Below are 22,204 nucleotides of genomic sequence, written 5' to 3' on the forward strand. Positions count from 1 at the left end.
TCATTTCAACATCTTAATATTTGAATAATGTACCCATCAAGGGTCTACGATTAAAATAATGCACTTCTGAAAACCGACACTGGCCCAACGTGCTGTTTAGCTCTCAGCAATGTGATTTCCCAGAAGAAAAACTCTTGGGAGACCTGGGGATGTGGGCAGTACCTTTATTAAAGCTCTCCCAGACTTGAAGTGGGTGAAGTCACAGTGAAACATCACCTGATACTCCCACCAGGGGGCACCCAGTCTCCATGTCTGAGGCAAGAACAGACACCCACATGCCTACTTGACCTACACAGCACAAAAATGCACTGACGGCATCATTACTGGTTTTTGAACACAAAATAAAATGTAATCCAAGTCAAGTCATGCTTCATTCTTTTACAGAACAGGCAAGTTCAAAAACCTAAAAAATGACACCAGGGATTTATGGGAAGGAATTCTAATTGAAAGTTGAAGCAGGACAATATTAAGAAATGCTTTCAGTTTCCTTATTCATACAAAGGAACATCAGAAAGCAAACTCCTGTTCCTCAGGATACACCTACATGGAGCAGAGGTTCCAAGGAGAATAATTAACAGCTAAATCCCAGGCTATGAGGCTTTCCTCCCTGATAAAGCTGAGGAAAGCATAGTGTCCTCTACTGTGGAAAGTTCTCTGGAAGTCCAAGGAAAAATCCCAGGCCCCTTCAAAGGCCTAGGCCAATTCAAACTTCTAACTCTAGTGTTAGAGCACAGGAAGCTGAAGTAGCAGGCCTGGGGGAAAAACGGAATTAAATGTCTAATGAGCTTTTTGGGGCTTCAGGTTAAAAGAGCTGAATCTGTATTTACTGGGTACTACACCCTGTAGAATCAGGCAGGGTCTTTAACTCCCAAGGTGATTATCTAGTCAGAGGCAGAGAAGAACAGCTTTTCTGATGAAAATAAGTATGTCCAAAAGGTCCCACTGTAGCCAAAGACTGTCTAATATAACAACACCCAACAGACTTTCACTCAGTGAGTCAGAACAACCAACTGGCAATTCATGTTTACGTTAATATGAGCAAACAGCACCCCCTTGGTCCACTTTCAAGGACCATCATGACTCCTTGCGCCTCATAAAATGATCAAGCCAACTTTGGACTCCCACTTCTCCCAACCACACAGTACTGGGCTGGAATGCTTCTGCCCGACTGGAACAGAGAACAGATACACACTCAAAGGCATCTTACCCGTAATTTTGCCATTGGCTTCTGAGGGAGGTTGCCAATTTACAATTATCGTCCTAGGTTTTCCCTCTTTACTCACAACTGTCACATCCTTGGGTGGAGAAGTAGGAACTACAAAATAATAAGACTTTCAATAATTCCTGTCCATTCCAGTTTCATTTCTACAACGCTTTCCTTTTATAAGGTGCAATAAGAAGTATAAGACAAAAAAGCTAAAGCCTCCTGGCTTCAAAGAACTCATAGTCTACCTGTAAACAGATCCAATACAAGGAAGAATATGCCGGGGCGCCTGGGTGGCTCAGTCGTTAAGTGTCTGCCTTCAGCTCATGATCCCAGGGTCCTGGGATCGAGCCCCGCATCGGGCTCCCTGCTCAGCGGGAAGCCTGCTTCTCCCTCTCCCACTCCCCCTGCTTGTGTTCCCTCTCTTGCTGTCTCTCTGTTAAATAAATAAATAAATCTTAAAAAAAAAAAAAAGAAGAAGAAGAATATGCCAAGTACCAAAGAAAAAACACCATACTATGAGGATATAGAATTGGTATCTTGGGCTGGAGGTCAGGGATTTATAGGGTTCTTAGGTAAGGAAATCAAAAGACCTCTGTAGTTAGTTACCAAGTATCTACATTATACCAGGCACTTTATAAATAGTATTTCACTTAATATTTATGGCAACTCAAAAGGCAGTTACCACTATCCCTGCTTGACAGAGCAGGGCATCGACAATGAAAAAGTTATGTAATTTGCCCAAGATGACTCCCCCCTCCCCAAATTTGGATTATTTTGTTAGAATATTTTCAAGTGTAAAATAATTTTCTCTTTCACTTATAGTTGGCTCTCCAAACAAAATATAATGTTTGAAACCCCCTATTCCCTCAAAGAATAAATGAGTTACAAATTGCTGTTTTTAAGTTTGCACTGCCAACTATTTGAGATTATTGCTCTGAAATGCAAAGCTGTTATGAAACAACACCAACAATGAAAACAACACTGCATTTCTTTTATTTCCATGTTATGGCTGATAACTTCTACTGTACTAGTAGAGAAATGAGCAAATTAAGTACATCCTTAAATTTACTCTTCTCTTCCTAAAATACTGGAATCTTCCTAGCATAAAATGGAAGGAAGCCTGGTGAAATGCAGACATCGTAAGAAAATACATAATATTATTTATTAACTAATGGATTGGAATGAAGCAAAAAGATATTCTTAAAACTAGCAAAGAAAGAAAACTCAAGGTCCATTTAAACTTTTATGCACTGTTATTTCTAAGCTCTCCAGATCCAACCCCTCTTCTCTGTAGGAAGTCCAACCAACTGTGCAGGAGACAAAAAGACATTAGGGCCAGGCCCAGTCTGGAGAGACTTCATTAGCTCCATTTTTTCATTATTTATATATAGGAGAAAAAAGCCATTAGGAGGCTGGAAGGGAAGGGCTCCCAATGGTCACACATATCCCCATGCTAGAAAAGTACAAGAGGTAGAAGGGCAGACCTACAAATGACCAAAAGGCAAACAAAATCTCAAACTTGGATACAAGCCTGCTTTCCCCTTAATTTGCTAGGTGTCTTTTATCTTTCATGTTTACTTACAGACAAAATCCCTTAGGCTGCCCCAATGGGATTTTACCAGATACTAACTGGTTGTAAGAAGGCTGCTGGGGCAGCTTTCAGGTTCCCTGGTAAAGTTCTGAGGCTCTAGCAAGCATGGCGTTGGCAGAGGCTTGGTGAAGAGCAGGTCACTTCATTTTCTCTATCTCAATTTAGCAATAAAGCAGGATTAATGACAGTAATCCTTTACATCTACACAGTGCTTTATAATTACCATGTGCTTTCTCATCTGCTTATTTTACCTTACAATAACCCTATAAGGTAGGAAAAGCAGATATTATTATCACCCCTCTTTTGCAGATGGAAGAAATGATAGGCTGGATGACTTACTTATGACTTACACGGTCAGTATTTGGTTGACCTGGGATTGAACTCAAGTCCCTTGATTCCTAAAATCTAGTATACTTTGCACTCTATTATCCCACTATTGGCTAATGTTCTTGTTCAGTGATGAAGAAAACCTAATTCATCAGCTGAAAAAGCAAACACTGAACTCCAGCTGTGCTGCTCACTATGTTCTGTAAGTGGGTTAATTCGTGCCTTTGATTCTTTCCTTGGGTAGTAGAAGCAGGTGATGAGAAGTCTCACGACTTGGAATGTGGCCCAGCATTCGCTGGACTTCCACTGGCTTTCACATCTTACAAAGAGAAGAAATGCCATATGAGTAAGATTCAGACAACACATACCAAATTCAAAGGTGGTCCCATGGGCTGTCATACTCCATGTGCTTGATCTTCGACCTTTGGTCACCATCACAGAGAATTCATACAGTGTATTTGCCTTTAAACCAGTCACCAAGTAACTTAAAGTTGTTGCATTTGCATTCTGGAAGCATAAGAATCAAGAACTTTAGAATTAGGAAATATCAAGAGCTAGATTTTCTCACCCAGAGCAAATGTGCAAGTACCTTGTACTTGGTGTTTGCTGGGATGTTGGTTTTCCATCGGACTGTGTAGTACCGGGAATCTGTAATCTTCTGGTGTTTGGGCAGTGAGTTGTCCGCCCATGTGATCCTTATGGTGTCATGACTCAGAATGGAAGCCTGAACTCCCACAGGTGGCATCATGGGAGTGGGATCTGGCACTGGAGTGTATGGAGCATTAATAACAAATAAATCAACTTCAGAAGTGTCTGGGTAAAAAGTAATTAAAAAAGGGAAGTGGCATTTTAACATAAACAAAAATAAAAGAAAAGGAAAATGCAGGGTAATATAATGGAATGAAAGGTGAGAAATGGAGAAAGAGAAAGAGAATCTGGAGTTAATAGATAACCACCATTCATTAAAAAGAATATTCCCACTTGTGTTCTTTCAGGAAAAATTTGCAGGAAAATGTCTAGGGAAATAATTAACTATATTCTCTACTGTATTCTCTAGGTATATTAACAATTGATAATCCAATGATTATATTAACATATTCATACTTGAATTTTCTTTAAATTACTTGAAAATTCTATCTCCTTTCCAAAAAGGATTGTGAGAAGATACAAAGTACTTTTAAAATCAAGGGTGTAATTTCAGAACAAGCAACACAAAGCTCATGATCTGTTTTGGTATTTCGGTGAATGTGACTGAATTTTTGGGACATGGCTTATCAATGCAGGTCAACGAACATGTAAGGGTCCTATTCTCCAGCCTGAGTCCTGAATGCCAGCCAACAGCAACTTAGCCTGGCCTTGGTTTTAGGGTTATCTGATACCCACACAGGGTCTAGTTCAGATCTGCTGATGTCCTGGGTCTAAAAGCAAAATGGCTCACATCCAAATAAAGCAAAGGAACTCAAGGGCATTACTCTTCCTGAAGAAAAGGTAGGCTAACACCATGAAGGAATATCTGCTATGCTTTCTCCAGTAGAATCAGAGAATAACCCACCTAATGAATCCCAATCGGTTACGTGAAATGACATACTTATGGGTCCAAGTGACAGCCTTTACGAACATAAGAAATCAGAATACTTATTTGATAGAAAGAACAGTCTATACTCATGTATGTCCTGTGCCATATGCAGCTGACACCTTCTCTAAGCTCAGTGTCAAAATAGAGGCCAGAATGTGCACACAGGCACCAAGGACCATGAGCCCAGGACAATACAGTAGGATCCCCTGGGCTTTATCAACTCTTGGTCAGGTTTTCTAAATACATACATGTTGATTTATTTTAAGTTAAGGTTTTAAAATGGCTTTCCCACCTGGTTAAGGAGAATAGCCCTTCCTGTAACTCAAAACCTGAAATGGCATGGACCTTGTTTATGAATAAGTGCCAAACTAACGTAATAGTCTCCATTTGTGTATTTCCTACACAATGAGGACTAAAGTAACAGAGGAACAGCATACATTATAGTCAAGGGCTTTGTTCAAAGATCAGGAAACAAACCAATTAGTTATAGAAAATGCACCTTCAGGTGCAAAAATCATTAGACTTCTTTGAGAAATTTTTTTTATTTGTAATAACTCTTGGAAAAGATAACAAGGTTACATGACTTAGGAACATTTCCTTGTATACTTCTAACCAGAAGGCTATATTTTTAAGTGACATAAGAGAAAATTTCAAAAAAGTTTTTTCTATTATAGGCTAATTTAAGAAAGTAGCAAACCACTTATCTAAATATTCTCTTTTTCATCTTACTTTTTTTTCCTTTCTGGAATACCAAAGCTCTTTGCAAAAGAACTTATAAATTGTAAGCACACAGGAGAAGACAGGACAGAACTACCAAACATGTAGTGATGATGCTGGTCTTGTTAAGTAAAAGCATTAAAGAAAAAAAGGGGCAGAGACGATCTTTTTAAAAAGAATAATGTGACATTTGCATTATTACACAAAGTATCCAGAAAATACAGCAGGCAATAGAGATACACAGCTCTGGAAAACAAATGGAAAAGAGCATTTCTGCAAATGATAAATTCTTGGGTTTTCAGGACCCTTTTTACAAGTCTAATATATTTATTTCAGTAAACTTTCTCATTCAGCCCTATATTAGATGTTTTATCTACAGAAATTTTACATTATATGAGTATTTCTTTATTACAAAAAATAATATTTTGGTCTCATTTGTAGTAAATGTACAGTTGATCAAATGGATGGTACAACTGACTTTATACTCTTTATATAAATAAAGCTTATGAAAAGCAAATAGAAGACTACTTTCCCAATCAACTCAGGTGACTAGTAAAGAAAATGCTGGATTCACTGATCATACACATTTATTGAGACCATCAGTAACCTATCTAACTCCTCCAGAGATACGGAGACCCGTTCATTTTTTTTCACTCATTTTAGTTGAAACTCACATGACCAAAAGATGAAAGTCACTTTTTTTTTAGGGGTGGGGAGGGGCAGAGGGAGAGGAAGAGAGAGAATCTCAAGCAGGCTAAATGCCCAGCGTGGAGCCTGATGTGGGGCTTGATCTCACAGCCCTGAGATCAGGACCTGAGACAAAATCAAGAATCAGATACTTAACCATCTAAGCCCACCCACGTGCCCCCAAAATCACTTGTAATTCTCTCAAAACTATAGTTTCTAGATCCCAACATATTAAAAACGTGCTACATATCTACATGGAATTATTTATATGAATGACTAGATTGTTAGCATTTTCTAAAAAGCAAAACAGAAATTAATGGAAATTTCTGTGTTGAAAGCCTCTTTTCCTATATGAAGCCTGCAGCCCACGCTGGCATATACTTTCCCTTTCACTGATACCTATGGGACAGACCTCATGCCAACATTCCACATAAGCTGCTGGAAAAAATGCTGAAGACAGAGGCGGACAGGATGGCTTACCTGTGTGAGGTCTGGTCACAGCGCTCTCATACAAGGGGATGCCCTCACCCACGTTGTTAAAGGCTTTCAGGGTTATCACATAGTGAGAGCTGGGATCTGAAGAAGGAAACAAGTGAAAACACTTAGGAAAACATTCTCCAGAATTTAAAAAATTCAAGGGTGACGGTGCATGATCTTAAGTGCAGAGAAAGTCAGGAAAGATTTTAAAAACGTTTCTGTGGGATTCCTCCAGGGTGTGGGGAAATGTAGAGATGGCAGCACGCACAGCACAGAAAAACTGGGATCAATGTTTCGGAGCAGTCCCAGAAGTGAGGACGGCTGTGCCTGGATCCTCTCTTGGCCTCAACTAACCAATGGTGTAGTGATGTTACTGTACAGAGGAGGGCTTGGATGAGAATGAGTAAATAGGATTTTCATGTGTTGTAAGCCCATAGGTGGAACTTGGTATTTCACTGTGGTTTTACTTACATTTCTCTAATGATTAATGATGTTGAGAATCTTTTCATGTGCTGATTGTCCACTCATATATCTTCTCTGGTATACTGCCCATCCCAATCTTCTGCCTACTCTTTTACTGGATTGTCATCTTCTTCTTAAGTTGGAAGAGTTTTATATTTTCTGGACTCAAATTCTTTGTCAGATATTTGAATGGTGAGTATTTTCTCCTAGTTTGTGGCTCGTCTTTTCACTTTATTGCTGTCTTTCCAAAAGTTGGAAGTTTTAAATTTCAAAGAAGTGCTATAGATTAATTTTTTAATTTTATAACTTATGCTTTATACATCCTGAGAGATCCTTGTCTACCTCAAAGCCATGAAGGTTTTTTTCTGTCTTCTTCTAGAAGTTTTATGGTTTTAGTTCTTGCATTTAGCTCTGTTTTTGTGTATGATGTGAAATAAAGGTCAAGGAAAGTTCCCTTTCTTTCTCATACAGATATCCAATTCTTCCCACACCTTTTGCTGAAAAGACTACACTCTCCCCACTAAATTATCTTATTGTGTTTGTCAAAAATCAATTGACCATATATATATGGATCTATTTCTGGACTCCATTCTGTTCTATTGATCTGTAACACCTACCTTTGCACCAATACCACCACAATGTCTCGACTACAGTAGCCTTATGTAAGTCCTGAAATCAGGTAATGTGGGTCTTTAGAAGACATCTGAAGAAATGTTGAAAAGACCATACTACCTGATTTCTCTTTTTCAAAACTGTTTGGCTATTCTAGTTCCTTTGACTTTTAGAATTAAGTTTATCAATTTCTATAAAAAAGTCTGTCAGGATTTTACTTGGAATTGCGCTGGGGAGAACTGTCATTTTAATAATATTATCCGATCCATAAACATGATACCTCTACTTATTTAAGTCATCCTTAATTTCTCTCAGCAATAATTTTCTAATTTCCAGTGTACAGACCTTGTTCATATTTTTAAAGTTTATCTCTAAGTATTTTATATTTTTTGATGCTACGTAGGTAGTACTTTTATTTTAATTTCAACTTCCAACTGCTTATTGTTAGTACATGGGAATATAACTATTTTTGTATATCAACTTTGTATCCTGTGACTTTGCTGAACTCACTTATAGTCTCAGTAGCCTTTTTTGTAGATGCATGAGGATTTTCTACCCTGATAACAAGGAGTGTGTATAGTGCTCAGATACTGGTTTCTAAATGTCATTTTCCATAAAATAAACCAGCATTCCTTGGAGAAATGACTGATTCAAGGGCTAAGGATAGGAAAATATCAGATGAGCCCACTATATCTTACTGTGTCAAAAAGGAAGAAAGTGCTCAAAGAAAGATGGAAGATGTCAAATAGAGGAATCAGTCATAGACTCCCATTCGGCATTCTTTCACTAAGGAAGAGAAGGAAAGTTCTTCTTTATCAGAGAATGCTGATAAATGTAGAAGAAATAATAGAATTAGAAATTCACTTGGGAAACACCACAGTAATAACTGTTACTAAAGACGCTAAAACTAGTGAATGAAAGTTTGACGAGAAACAAGATGTTTACAAAGACTCAAAGTATTTCCCCCACAAAGTATTTATTAATTCTAAAGGAGAAAACAACAACTTTAGGGAATGTAGCAGATACCCTCTGAACTAAGTGATTAAAATTAACATCACTAGCACCAGACTTTCATGTGCCTCCTGATACGATGTACTGGCAAGAACACAATGTATGTATGCTATTCCTTCCAAAAATGCGTAAGCTGAGAGTAGTTAGGAAATATTAGGCAAGTCTAAACTAAGAGACATTCTATAAAATATAAATGGTTTATACTTCTCAAAAATGTCATAGTCAGGCGCCTGGGTGGCTCAGTTGGTTAAGCGACTGCCTTCGGCTCAGGTCATGATCCTGGAGGCCCCGGATCAAGTCCCGCATCAGGCTCCCTGCTGCTTCTCCCTCTGACCCTCCCCCCCTCATGCTCTCTATCTCATTCTCTCTCAAATAAATAAATAAATAAAATCTTTAATAAAAAAAAATGTCATAGTCATAAAATTCAAGAAAAAACCAAGGAACTGTTCTGTATCAAGAGAAAACTAATGAGACATGATAACTAAATGCAACAAGTGATCCTGGACCAGAAAAAAATGTTTTTCTTTTGTTATAAAGGACATTAACGGAGCAACTAGTAAAATATAAATAAAGTCTAGAGATATTGTCTAAGTGTTAATTTGTTGACTTTGATAATTGTACTGTAGTTATATTAGAAAATGCCCTCATTTTTAGGAAAAGCACATTAAAGTATCAGAGGGTGGAGGGGCATCCCATCTGTAATTTACTCTCAAATGGTTCAGTGAAAAAATATGTATGTACAGGAAGACAGAGAATGATAAAGCACATGTGGTGAAATGTTAACTTTTGGGCACTCTTAGTGAAGAATATATAGAAATTCTCTACTTTTTTTTTTTTTTTGAGAGGGAGAGAGAATGTGAGTGGGGTGGGGGAGGGGCAGAGAAAGAGGGGGAGAGAAAGAATTTTAAGCAGGCTCTGTGCCCAGCACAGAGCCCTACCTGAGATCATGACCTGAGCCAAAATCAAAAGTCAGACGCTTAACCGACTGAGCCACCCAGGCGCCCCTCTTTGTAGTATTTTTTAAAGTTTTCTGTAAAAATAAAATTATCATACAATCAAATGTCAAAAGAAAGAAATCCCATATGCAATTACTTCTTCTACTTAGCATACATACCCAGATTTTCGATGGTGTAATAGCGCTGTTTATAGTCCACTTTGATGGTCTGGGCATGAGGGCTGCCAATGCCATAACCAATGGCATAACCTCTGACCACAATGTTCTGATTCTCTGGAGGAGTCCAGCTTACTACAATACTAGTAACCAGTGGCCGGACATGAAGAGAACTAGGCACTTCAGGAACACGAGTTTCTGGGAAAGAAAGTAGAAAAGCAAGACTTTAGAATATTTACCATCCTTGGGGCATGGTGTTTAGCCTCCTGCCAAATTATTTGGGGCTAAGATTTTTCCATTATGCCCAAGAATTCACAGAGAATCTATGTATAGTGAAGTATGGCTCATGGTTTTACTATATTCTAAGAAGAAAGCAAAACCCAAACAGCCTGAAATACAAGACAATGCAGTATTAATTTGGAAGGGAAGACAAGGAGATCTAAGAACCTCTACCCAATGGAGAGAAACAAACTGCCTTTCAATAGTTATTCATTCCTCTTGGTCCCACACCTGAGTCCCAGACTCAACTAGGTGGAATGAGAAAGGCATAACACCAACTAATTAGAAGCCTGTTGTCAACAGATGTTCAAGTATCACATTACAGCGATTGTATCAATTATTTACTCCCCTAAGTAATATAAGTCAGAAAAAGGGAAACTTTAGAACCACATATTGATTTAAATGGTGGGAGACTAAGAGGCTTAAATCAGGTAGTAATTTATAGTATATCTTTCAAATCTGTTACTTCAAGGTATAACTTGCTATCTAAATTTAAAAATTAGCAAACCAAGAATGAGAATAAGGACCCAGGTGTTTGGTCTCCCAAGTGCAGCACCTGTGTCTCATAAAGGCATATACACACCTACATAAAGGTGCTCACTGAATAAAGAGGTAGGGAAAGGGCAAGGTGTCCAGGACTAAGGGAAAAGGAAAACCGTAGCTGAAAAAGGCGGATTGATGTGGCTCAGTGTTAAATTTCAGATCATTCATCTATTCAGTGGCCTTGATAAAAAACTAGACTTATTTGTTCTGGTCCTGCTGGAAGGGACAGGTTGTAAAAGCCACTGGGGTGGGGGTGGGGCGGGGGCAGGGGCAGCATTCCAGGAGACTGGCTGCATTACAGTAATGACAGGAGTGTGATACGGTAAAGTTCACAGACTTAAGCCATATATGCCCCCAAATCTGTGGGTTTCCAGTTTAACTAATTTGCCTACAGTCAGTCAGTACCTAGCTTCTCCCAATCCTGTAGACTGTTGTTCTTACCATCTAAGTCACTTTCAAAAGTTTCAGCAGACAGCCAGTCAGTAGCCGGGCCTGTGCCGTTGACTGTTAGAGCAGCCACTCGGAAATTATACTCAGTCCCCCGATCAAGACCTGAGACCCAAACGACAAAAAAAAAAAAAAAAAATACAAGCTGAAATAAGAGTCTGGAAAACAAAAGATTAACAACTTCTCATTGAGTATCTCACCCTCCAAATCAGTACACAGCTACCATCTTGATGGAAGTTTCGGTTAAAGTTAGAGAGCACACGCAATACATCTCCACAGCACAGCCGAGCTCCCACATCTCCAGCAGAGGCTGAAGCCCACACATTCGAGAGGAAAACCAGTGACCAGAGTTCCCAGGAGATTACAGATCCTTTTTTTTTTAAGAGCTTGAAGGCCCCTCAGAGATCATTTAATGTAATCCCTTCATTTTGTTACTAAGGAAGCTAAGGTGAAAAAGAGGTCAAGGATAATGAAAGAGTCATGACAATGGAACAAAGTCAGTTGGTCTCAGAAGACACCCAAGACGGAAAGGAATTAAAAGATGTAATTCCTGCTGGGTTACCTCACCTCTGTTCTCTGAGCCACCCCGTGACAAGAGTAGGCCTACAAATCTATTTCACAACAGCCTACCTACCCATAAGTATATACAATAAGAGGAATAAAGCCTTTCTTTCATGCAATTTTTCATAATGACTATGAGTAATAAATTTACCAATGTACTGAAGACAACAAAAATCCACAAGTAAAAGTCTACCCTACAAAGTAGAGCAACAGCCAATAATATGGTCAGCTATTCAGATAATTCATGCATCCATTTTTTTCTTTTTTTTTATGTTAAAACACATAACAAAATTTACCATCTTAACTATTTTTCAGTGTACACTTCACGTGTATACATCTTTAGAGCACTTACATACTAAATATTGCATTACATCTTACAAGGTTATGAGAAATGATCCTACCTCCCCATATTGACATATTGGGATCTCTGGCCAGCAGCATTGTACAGAAGGTCTAAGGAGAGAACCACAGAGAGAGAGAGAACGTGGCCAGGATGCAGGATGGCTCAGTGAATGAATCCTGTCACGTGGTGAGAGAAGAGATGGGAGGTATGGTTCCCAGCAGGCCCATCCTGAAGCTGTCTGCCCACAAGAAAGCAACAAGCAAGGCAGAAGGAGAAGCCACATGGCTGGGCCCAAGTCAGTTTACCTGTCACCTCCCTGCACACACTGAAGCAGAAAGTGCCAGAGAAGGCTGTGCATGTGTTTGTACTGTTAACAGACAAATAATATGGACTACTGGCAAACATGGCTCAACTGAGGTCCTGAAAGAATTCAACCAATCAAATTATCATTCCCTCCCCTCTGGGGAGAGTTAAGAGTGTAAGACAGCAAGCAAGAGGTGGGGGTGGGGGGGAGTGTGTGCACACACATGTGAGCAAGAGACGCATGTGTAAAAAGGCTAAGAGTTCCTTTCCTCCCAGGTTACCTACAGAGTTCATAGACTCAACTAGGGCCCACAATTCATATTATAAAGATATGGCAGAATGTGTTAAGTGCCATGAGTGGTACAGAATGAAGAAACAACAATTACTTCTGGCTAAAACAGAGTCACGTAATTTGTGGTTCAGGACAGGATCCTGGTAATCCATATTGCTCTCTGATGCTTATCAAGCTTCAGGTTAATGCTTCAAGAGAGCAAAGATGTCCATTTGTGCTCACCATTATATACCTAGTACCAGCACACACTAGTACAAGTTCAATAAAGTCTGTTAAACAAATGAATCTAAATATGATTTTAAAATGCAATGATTTTCTCCATAAAGAAAAATCTATTTTTACCATGAAGATGATTATTTTGCTTACACATCAAACGTTTCATTGAGAAAATGAACAGCCTCCTCATGGTCCAGGACTATACTCTGTTTTTACATTATTAGCAACAAGAACAGTAGCTGGTACACAGGTACTGTTATGCACGGGAAATGTTACCTGTATTTGGAGTCAAATCAGCAACTTTTTTTTTTTTTAATTTTCAATTAGCCAACATATAGTACATCATTAGTTTTTGATGTAGTGTTCAACGATTCATTAGTTGTGTATAACACCCAGTGCTCATCACATCACGTGCCCTCCTTAATACCCATCACCCAGCTACCCCATCCCCCACCGGTCTCCCTTCTGTAACCCTCAGTTTGTTTCCCGGAGTCCAGAGTCTCTCACGGCAACTGGTTTTTAAGAACACACGAGACCAATTGTACTTTAACGCTCCTTTAGTGAGCTGTCTCAGCAACACCACTGCAACCATGTGTACTCGCCGCAGCTTAGAGCTGTGGGGTTCATGTGAAGAAACTCAAAGACTGAAAGCTACCCTTGGAGACAAACGTTCACCTATTTTGAAAGAAGTCAATCCCATCTTTGAGGTGAAGAGTAAGGTGAAAACCTTGCTGGATTACCAGAGTACAAGTTTTCACTGTCAGTGACTCACCTAATTCTTAGAAACTCATCGCACTACACTTTTTGACCCCAGATCTTGGTTCTATCAAGAACTTGACCCCTGGAGGCATAGGAAAGTGGCTGATGTCAAGCTTCTCTACCAAGGAGGGAGCAATGTAAGGGAAGCTGAGAGCTCCCCAAGGGTGATGAAATTCATTCTCAGGGCTTAGATAAGGATGTCAATATCTCCAATTCTTGCAGTTTTCTTCTACCAGCTCTGCTAGGAACCCCCAAAATGGTTTCTTAGGGGCATCTATCTTTATTCTTCATAAGCACAGTCCCAATATCCAAAGAGCAAAAAGCACTTCATCTTCTTCCCATGCTTCTCCTGCAAAGCCAACTGGCCCTTGCAGAGCCAAGTCTACTCTCCCTACTGGGGGAAGAAAGAAGGGGCTATTCTGTCATCTATAGAGGAAGCCCATATTAGAGATGGAGCAGGGCCCATTGTTACCTAATATGCCACTTGGTCTGCTGCACATAAAGGGAAAACTACACAAAAGGAGCTATCCCAGACAGAATTCTCTAAAACTTTATCATGTAGCAAGTAGTAGCAAGAAAGATTACTGCACTACTATAGCTATTCACAAATGTTTCAGGCCACATACACGAGTGGTGTCAGTGTTATAAAAATCATTTTGTAGACCTCTGTAGACCTTTACAGTAGATATTTGGCCTATATAGCTTTGTTTTGCCTTGTTTTGAGATTGCAAAAAACCAGTACAGACTTAGGGTGGTTCAACTGAATATTTTTTGACTCTACAGCGATGCAAAAGCAATACGCATGCAGTAGAGCCTGTACTTCAAATTCTGAATTGTGATCTTTTCCCAGGCTAGAGATAGGAGGCACAATCCTCTCTTGTGATGTTGGGAGGGGCAGGAGCAGCTCCCAGTCAGCCTTGGGGTCACGAGGGTAAACTCCTTATACACTTACATTCTGTTTTTCAATCTCAGTACAGTATTCAATAAAGTACATGAGGTATCTAATAATTTGTTATAAAATAGGCTTTGTAAAGTTAAATGGTTTTGTCCAGCTGTAGGCTGATGTAAGTGTTCTGAACACATTTAAGGTAGGCTAGGCTAAGCTATGATTTTGGCAGGTTAGGTGTGTTAAGTGTATTTCTGAGTTAGGGTATTTTCAAATTTTGATGGGTTTATTGGGACATAACCCATCGTAAGTTGAGGAAGATCTCTTGTATATACATGCAAAAAAGAAAATGTGGAGAATACAGAAAACCACAAGTAAAGAAATAAAACTCAACACTCAGAGATGACAGAACCTATAAGATTGTGTTCCATTAACTTTTATGAAGTCAGAAGTAGACTGAACTGTTACGAATTCTTTTGAACTGTTTTCACTTTAAGTCAACCACTCAGAGTAGTCATTAGACTAGCATATCTCAATGCCTGAGAAAGACGCCATCTCCTACCTTTCACCCACATGCAAGGCAGCTTACCTTCAATCAGATGAGACAACTGTGTCCCAGTTACCAAGATCTCAGTGACATCACTCTTTCGGGAGGCCTTTCGGTAACGAATCTTGTAGCCAGTAATCTGACCATTTTGTGTGGCTGGAGGAGGTGGCTGCCAGTGAATCACAATACTCTGGGAAAGACAAGATTATAGGGAAAAGACTGAATATATCAAAAAGCTTGGTCCTGTTTTATAAATTACTATCCTGAATTCACTGACATAAGGCAGCAGGGTGCAAAGACAGAGTTTTACTTAGGGATCACTCAAAATTATTTTTTGGGAAGATTATATTTGCAGGCAGTATGCTCTGGGACCTTATCCTCCTGGGTATTTAGACATTTAGGCAAAAGTCTCAGAAAAGCTTTCAGAAGGAAAATATAAGGTCAGAGGCACATAGATTATGAAGTAAACTATGGTTAGGTGTAAGGTTCTCTGCTATCTCCATTGTGGAACGGCTGAAATTAGACAATTCTGCCTAAAACTCTCCAAGAAGGGAATCATTAATTAATAGCTGGTTTTTAATTAAAGGACAAGGATTCCCATGGTGCTTTTTGAAAGGACTGAGTGTCTCAATTGTCAATGTAGCCCAGAAGCGGCTTTGGGCCTTGGAGAGGCACACATGGCCTTCAGTGTACAGTGGACGTGGCCAGGAGGGAGTCTGAGCCTATGCACCGTTCTGACGGATGTCTACCTTCACTTCACAGTACTAAGGGGCCATGGTATCATAAACAACTTACCTCTTTCCACCTCATCACCAATGTTCTGAACTGTTAAGATCTATAATGTCAGGATTTGCAAACTACAATGTATCTGCAGAAAGACTAACTTAATCTTGGCATCAGAGAAAGGCAGTAAAGTTAAACAGAAAACACGGAGTCGGTTTCTAAGTCCAGCTTTATTGGAAGGTGTAATATCTATGACACCTCATTTCTCTGCTTGAGTACGATTCTTTTGATATAGAATCTCCCTCTCTATAAGTCCTTCTGAGACTTAGTAGTATGCCAGTAAAAATGAATAGCAATATAAAGTTTACCTTTGAATTTCTTACTTCTAAGGACAGATTCTGAGGAGCAGCACTGGGAACTGGACAGGCAAAAAAAAAAAAGAAGAAAAAAGAAAATTTTTTCAATCACCCACATATCACTGCATCATGTGATATTCCTGGCCAGACTTTACACAAATGCGCATCTCAAGCACTAATTATGCAACTGAAAGGTCTAAACCTAGCTGCCAAAGCCCTCATGTTGATAGCAGTACGTGGATAAGGTGTGGCCACAGTTGATTCACTTAAAAAAATGAGACACATTCTTATAAAGGCATCCATACCCAAGTCAGGTTGCACCTTTGGGAAGTCAGATACTTATTTCAAGGATATGACAGTGACTCTAAACTTTTCTAGACCCCAGCTACATTCTGAACCTTCAACATATTCTTTTGAATATTCTTGTTGATGGCATATCTTTGTCTTGGGGAAGAGCCACAAATTTTCTGGAAACAAATCTAACGAATATGGCAAGTATATGTACTAGGTAATGCTATTATGAATCCAAAATACGAGGTACATAAATCAGTGAGCTCTGCATTCCTGTGGGGTTCCTAAACTGGTTTGGAACACAATTCCCAAGTAGAATAAAGAGATATTTACAATGACAGCTTCGGTAAAGGGACCACCTGGCTTCCCAAGGCAACTTTTATAGCAGGGAACACTCATTTCAGTATGAGAAGTTTGGGACTATTTTGGTTAAACAAATAGCTGCATAACTTTAGTTTCTCACATACGAGAACACAAGACAGAGCTATCTCAAATTTTATGATCCACACACCTTCCAGCATCCCTCTTTGTAGTAACTATAGCAAGCAAAAAGAATTTAAGTAAACCTGATTAATTTCTTCTCTACTCACAAAATGCTGACTTTAACTCTTTTCTCCTAGTCCATCCATGGAAACTTTTCTCTCCCTTTCTCTGACATTTGGTGACCAGATATATGACTAAGTGCCCACTGCACTATATGCTTCTGCAGGACAGAGACTATGTCTTGCTCAATGTTCTATCTTGTGCTAAAAAAGAACATCAGGCTTCAGCCCAGAGATTCAGGAACGGAAGTTGTGGAGTAGGACTTATGCAACTGTGTTTTGAAAAAAAAAGTCTATGAATGGTTCCAATCATCTCCTTGTTAAGAACCTGTGACTTAGCTGCAGAGGCAGCCGACAAAGGCTGCTGCTGGTGTCTTCATCTTCTTCATCATCATAGCTAAGATTTGCTGCATGCTCCTACATGGCAGGTACTTAATCCTTACAACAATTCCACAAAGGAGTTTCTATAACTATTCCCATTTTATTTTATTTATTTATTTTAAATGTTTGTAAAACAACTTCATAATAGATTTTTAAAAATTTTATTATGTTATGTTAATCACCATACATTACATCATTAGTTTTTGATGTAGTGTTCCACGATCCATTGTTTGCATATAACACCCAGTGCTCCATTCAATACGTGCCCTCTTTAATACTCATCACCAGGCTAACCCATCCCCCCACACCCCTCCCCTCTAGAACCCCCAGTTTGTTTCTCAGAGTCCACAGTCTAACCCATTTTACAGATGAAAAAACTACAAAGGAGGTTCAGGGCAGTGAACCTGACTGAGCTATGTGTTTCAGCTAATGTTTTAAAATGTCAAAAAAATTTTTTAAAATTATGTACCATAACTAATAACATATCTAATATTTAAAATTGCATAATAGTACATCTACCAAACATTAATACTGTCCTTGATAACTATTTTACTCCCAGATCTAGAAGCCAAAGATAATACAAGTTTTATATTATTTCATGTGTCTTTTTCTTTAACCTAGATTCTAGAATGATAATCCCCCATTTTTTCTCTGAATAGTCCTTTTACTCTTTTTATTGCCCCCCAACTGGTTTTCTTTCATGAGACTAATATTTTTTAAGAAGTCAGGCCAGTTTATTTATTTTTTTATAGAATTTCCCTGTTAGACATACCCAAACTGAGGAAAATTCTACAAACAAACAGGCCTAAATTCTTGAAAAATATTATGACTTTTAGGAAACAATATATATATACTTATTAACTGCAATAAACACAGTTATTTTCTGTTCTAATAATAATATTTTTTAAAACATGCTGGTCTTAAAGATACAAATGTAGGGATCCGAAGGGGCACCTGCACCCCAATGTTTATAGCAGCAATGTCCACAATAGCCAAACTCTGGAAAGATGTCTATCGACAGATGAATGCATAAAGAAGATGTGATACATACATACATACATATACATATAAAGAAGATGTGATATATATATATAAAGATATATATATTATATATATAAAGATGTGATATATACATAAAGACGTGATATATATATGTGTATATATATATATATATACACACACACACAATGGACTATTACTCAGCCATCAATAAAATGAAATCTTGCCATTTGCAATGACATGGATGGAACTAGAGGGTATTATGTGAAGTGAAATAAGTCAACCAGAGAAAGACAATTATCATATGATTTCACTCATATGTGGAATTTAAGAAACAAACAGAGGAGCATAGGGGAAGGGAGGGAAAGTAAAACAAGATGAAATCAGAGAGGGAGACAAACCATAAGAGACTCTTACCACAGGAAACAAACTGAGGGTTGCTGGAGGGTAGGGAGGCAGGGGGATGGAGTAACTAAGTGATGGGCATTAGGGAGGGCACATGATGTAATGAGCACTAGGTGATATATAAGACTGATGAATCACTGAACTCTACCTCTGAAACTAATTATATACTATATGTTAATTAATTTAATTTAAATTTAAAAAATAGTAAAAAAAAATTAAAATTAAAAATGCTGGTCTTGACCTACTCAATCCCCTTGGCAAGCTATAGTTAGAAAAATATTGCTCTAGGTGATGGTTACATGAATATAACTTAGCTTAGAAATTCAGTCACAGGTAAGAAATGAAACTGTCACAAAATACTGAGGAATTAATAAGAGCTATTTGGTGTACAAATATGATTGCTAAGTGGAACAAAGCCAGCCTTCCATCAGCCCTGGAATGGTTTGTGTTATGAACAAGCAACATTTATTTATACAAAAGCCCCTCCTAAAAATAAAAACAAGAGAAACTATTCAGTACTAGGCACTGCAAGTTCTACCCTCTCTCAGTGAATCTTTTAAACCCAATGAAATTGGTATTATCTACATTTTATGCATAAAGAAGCATGCTCAGACATGTTAAGGAACTCAAGTCCAGAAAAGGGGTAGAACTGGGATTTGAACTGAATCTTCTTGATATCAAAGCCCATGACCTTACCAGGGCCCCCAAGCATGTGTGTTCCAAAGGAAGAAAGACTCACCATCTGACAACGTTCGAACAGCAACATCTTGTGTGGAGACTCCAGGACCATGTTTGTTGTAAGCCACCACTCGGAAACTATACTCTGTGTATTTTTTCAACCCATTAATGGTATGGGAGTGACTTGAAACATCAACATCCTTGAATAAAATAAAACAATTTACACGTATACAACTCAAGCCAAAAGAAATGCTGCAAAATAAAGAATTAACTATACAAATTTTGCATGTGATACAATGCAGATTTTTATCCCTTTTATGAAATACTACTTAACAATCAAAGCAGATTGATCAGAAACACTGGCAATTTACAGAGAAATATTGCTTGATGTTTAGTGACCCCTCCTGATAAAAACTACAGAATATAACTTGGTACAAAGAAAGAAGTCGGGCACCTGGGTGGCTCAGTCGGTTAAGCGACTGCCTTCAGCTCAGGTCATGATCCCAGGGTCCTGGGATCGAGTCCCACATCAGGCTCCCTGCTCTGCGGGGAGCCTGCTTCTCCCTCTCCCACTCCCCCTGCTTGTGTTCCCTCTCTCGCTGTGTCTCTCTCTGTCAAATAAATAAATAAAATCTTTAAAAAAAAAAAAAAAGAAAGGAGTCTGCTGACTTTTCATTTCCTATATACAACTTTTTTATTCTGAGATTTCTAGACAAGCAAGTATTGAGTTTTGGAACTATATTTCAACTCTACTATTTCAATCAATCAATTGAAAAATGGCTTTGGGGCGCCTAGGTGGCACAGTCGGTTAAGCATCTGACTCTTGGTTTTGGCTCAGGTCGTGATCTCAGGGTCCTGGGATGGAGGCCCGTGTCAGGATCCACGCTGGGTATGGAGCCTGCTTAAGATTCTCTCTCTCCTTCTTCCTCTGCTCCTCCCGCTCATTCTTTCTCTCTCTCTAAGGTAAATAAATCTTACCAAAAAAGGCTTCATCTTTTACCTGTTCTTTATCAGTCCCTTTTTCCATGTAGTACAATTTGTAATTCTGAATTTCCCCATTGCCAGACAATGGTGTTTCCCAGGTGACAGTGATGGAAGTAGGTGAAGCTGCATATGCTCGGATGTTAGGTGCTGGGCCAGGGAGCTGAACTAGAAAGAAAATTTTGAGACAGCAAGATATGAATGAAATTTACTGCACTCCTCAATCACCATTCTCAGCAATAACGTCATAATGGCCATGTTTTTAAAAACAATAAAAACTGAGAAAACAACTGATTTGATTGAAGTGGTTTTAGGATAGTATATGATTAAATGCATTTCCCTTTTTAGACTCAAATTACAACCAAAAATTATCTGTGAAGTATCTCAAATGTATTCAAAGGAAAAAATAAACATTGCGGAATTTTTTTTGTGGTTTATAAAATCCTAGTTTTTCAGCAGGACTGCAGCACATAAAAGCAGCCATCACAAAAAGAGAGTCTTCAGGGGATTAAAGAGGACACGTATCCTGATGAGCACTGAGTAATGTACAGAATTGTTGAATTGCTCTAATGTACACCTGAAACTGATATAATACTGTATGTTAGTTATACTGGAATTAAAGTAAAAAACTTTAAAAAAAGAGCGAGCCTTCTTTTGCCAGGCACTGGGGATGTGGTGATGGATAGAGTCCCAGCCCACAAAGAATTCCCAGTATAGAGGGAACTCAGACATATAAATAGTTGCAAAAGTCACAAGTGCCTACAGATTTCATAATGACTGTAACGAAAACAGAAAGAGAATACACAACTCTGCTTTGAAAGGGGGTGCGTAGGCAAGGGAAGGACTGGGAAGATTTCTGGGGAGCCAGAAGGAACAGCTTCCTCAGATACCAAGGGAAAAATTATTCCAGTCAATGGGGAGGACATGTGAGAAGACGGTATAATGTGGTTCAGGGTGAATACTGAATGAACGTGGGAAGGAGAATGCTGAGAAGGAGGACACAGCCGGATAGTGAAGAGCTTCTAATGTGCTGCTGTGGAGTCTGCCTCATCTCTTGTAGGTGTTCGGTAATTACTGAAAAATTATGAGCAGGAACATGACATGGTATGATCAGATCTGTGTTTAGAAAGGACACATAAATGTATGCATGGAAGAAAAACAGTAAGCGAATAAGACTAAAGAATAATGATTTTTAAAATAGCTACCATTTATTGAATGCTTACAATCAGTCCCGCTTAAAATGCTTTACATGTATTTAAATTATGTCTCATTTAATCTTTGCACTAACCCACATGAGAGGGACACTATTATCACCCCTATTTACAGATGAGGTTGAGAGGCTAAGAACTGCTCCCACAGGACGGAAAGTCAGTGAGTGGTGGAGCCAGGAGCTGCACACGTTCTGATTCTAACACGCGGACTCAAGCAGACCAGTCAGAAGATTACTACGACGCCCTCCATGGGATGTATGTGACTGGAAGACAGTCCAGCTCTAACTCCTACAACAGCTCCCGTACCTCTTTACTACATTCTTTTCATCTAACTGATGAACTTGTGACAAGTTCCACCACCAATTTATACACAAATTCCAGAGGTTGCCTATGCCTACACTTTGGTAGACATTCTATATTTAAAAACAATTTCTCTGGTGCCAGTGTTTCTCTAACAGAATCCATTAGATTTAAGGAACAGGAAAAAAAAACGTAGCAAAATGTAAAACAAACAAGCTTTCTTAAATAACAGCACCACAGCTTGACAGTTTTGCTACCCAAGTAGAGAAACCTGAATGTGGTTATTCTGACAGTTGTTTGCTTTATTTAGTCATGAATCATGGTTATTCACTTAATGTTAAGAGCATTTTTTTGTGCAGCCTGACAAGTGGGATTTGTCACAC

General features: G+C 38.8%; 1 protein-coding gene across 9 annotated transcripts in view; it reads right to left on the reverse strand.

Annotated features, from left to right (window-relative positions):
- NEO1 (neogenin 1) overlaps positions 1-22,204 on the reverse strand; it is a 250,853-nt gene that overhangs the window by 29,385 nt on the left and 199,264 nt on the right. For 7 of the 9 annotated variants that reach the window (XM_078079123.1, XM_078079125.1, XM_078079120.1 and 4 more), the window contains exons 11-20: positions 20,330-20,478; positions 19,391-19,529; positions 16,046-16,095; positions 14,997-15,144; positions 11,042-11,152; positions 9,782-9,976; positions 6,586-6,681; positions 3,715-3,938; positions 3,494-3,632; positions 1,208-1,315 (exon numbers count right to left, since the gene is read on the reverse strand). In XM_078079123.1, coding sequence (XP_077935249.1) covers positions 1,208-1,315; positions 3,494-3,632; positions 3,715-3,938; positions 6,586-6,681; positions 9,782-9,976; positions 11,042-11,152; positions 14,997-15,144; positions 16,046-16,095; positions 19,391-19,529; positions 20,330-20,478 — 1,359 coding nt within the window. The remainder of the gene's footprint in view (positions 1-1,207; positions 1,316-3,493; positions 3,633-3,714; positions 3,939-6,585; positions 6,682-9,781; positions 9,977-11,041; positions 11,153-14,996; positions 15,145-16,045; positions 16,096-19,390; positions 19,530-20,329; positions 20,479-22,204) is intronic. The other 2 variants (XM_078079122.1, XM_078079119.1) reach the window with 1 other exon arrangement.

This window comes from Halichoerus grypus, chromosome 8, assembly GCF_964656455.1.
Source record: "Halichoerus grypus chromosome 8, mHalGry1.hap1.1, whole genome shotgun sequence".
Classification (NCBI taxonomy): Eukaryota; Metazoa; Chordata; class Mammalia; order Carnivora; family Phocidae; genus Halichoerus; species Halichoerus grypus.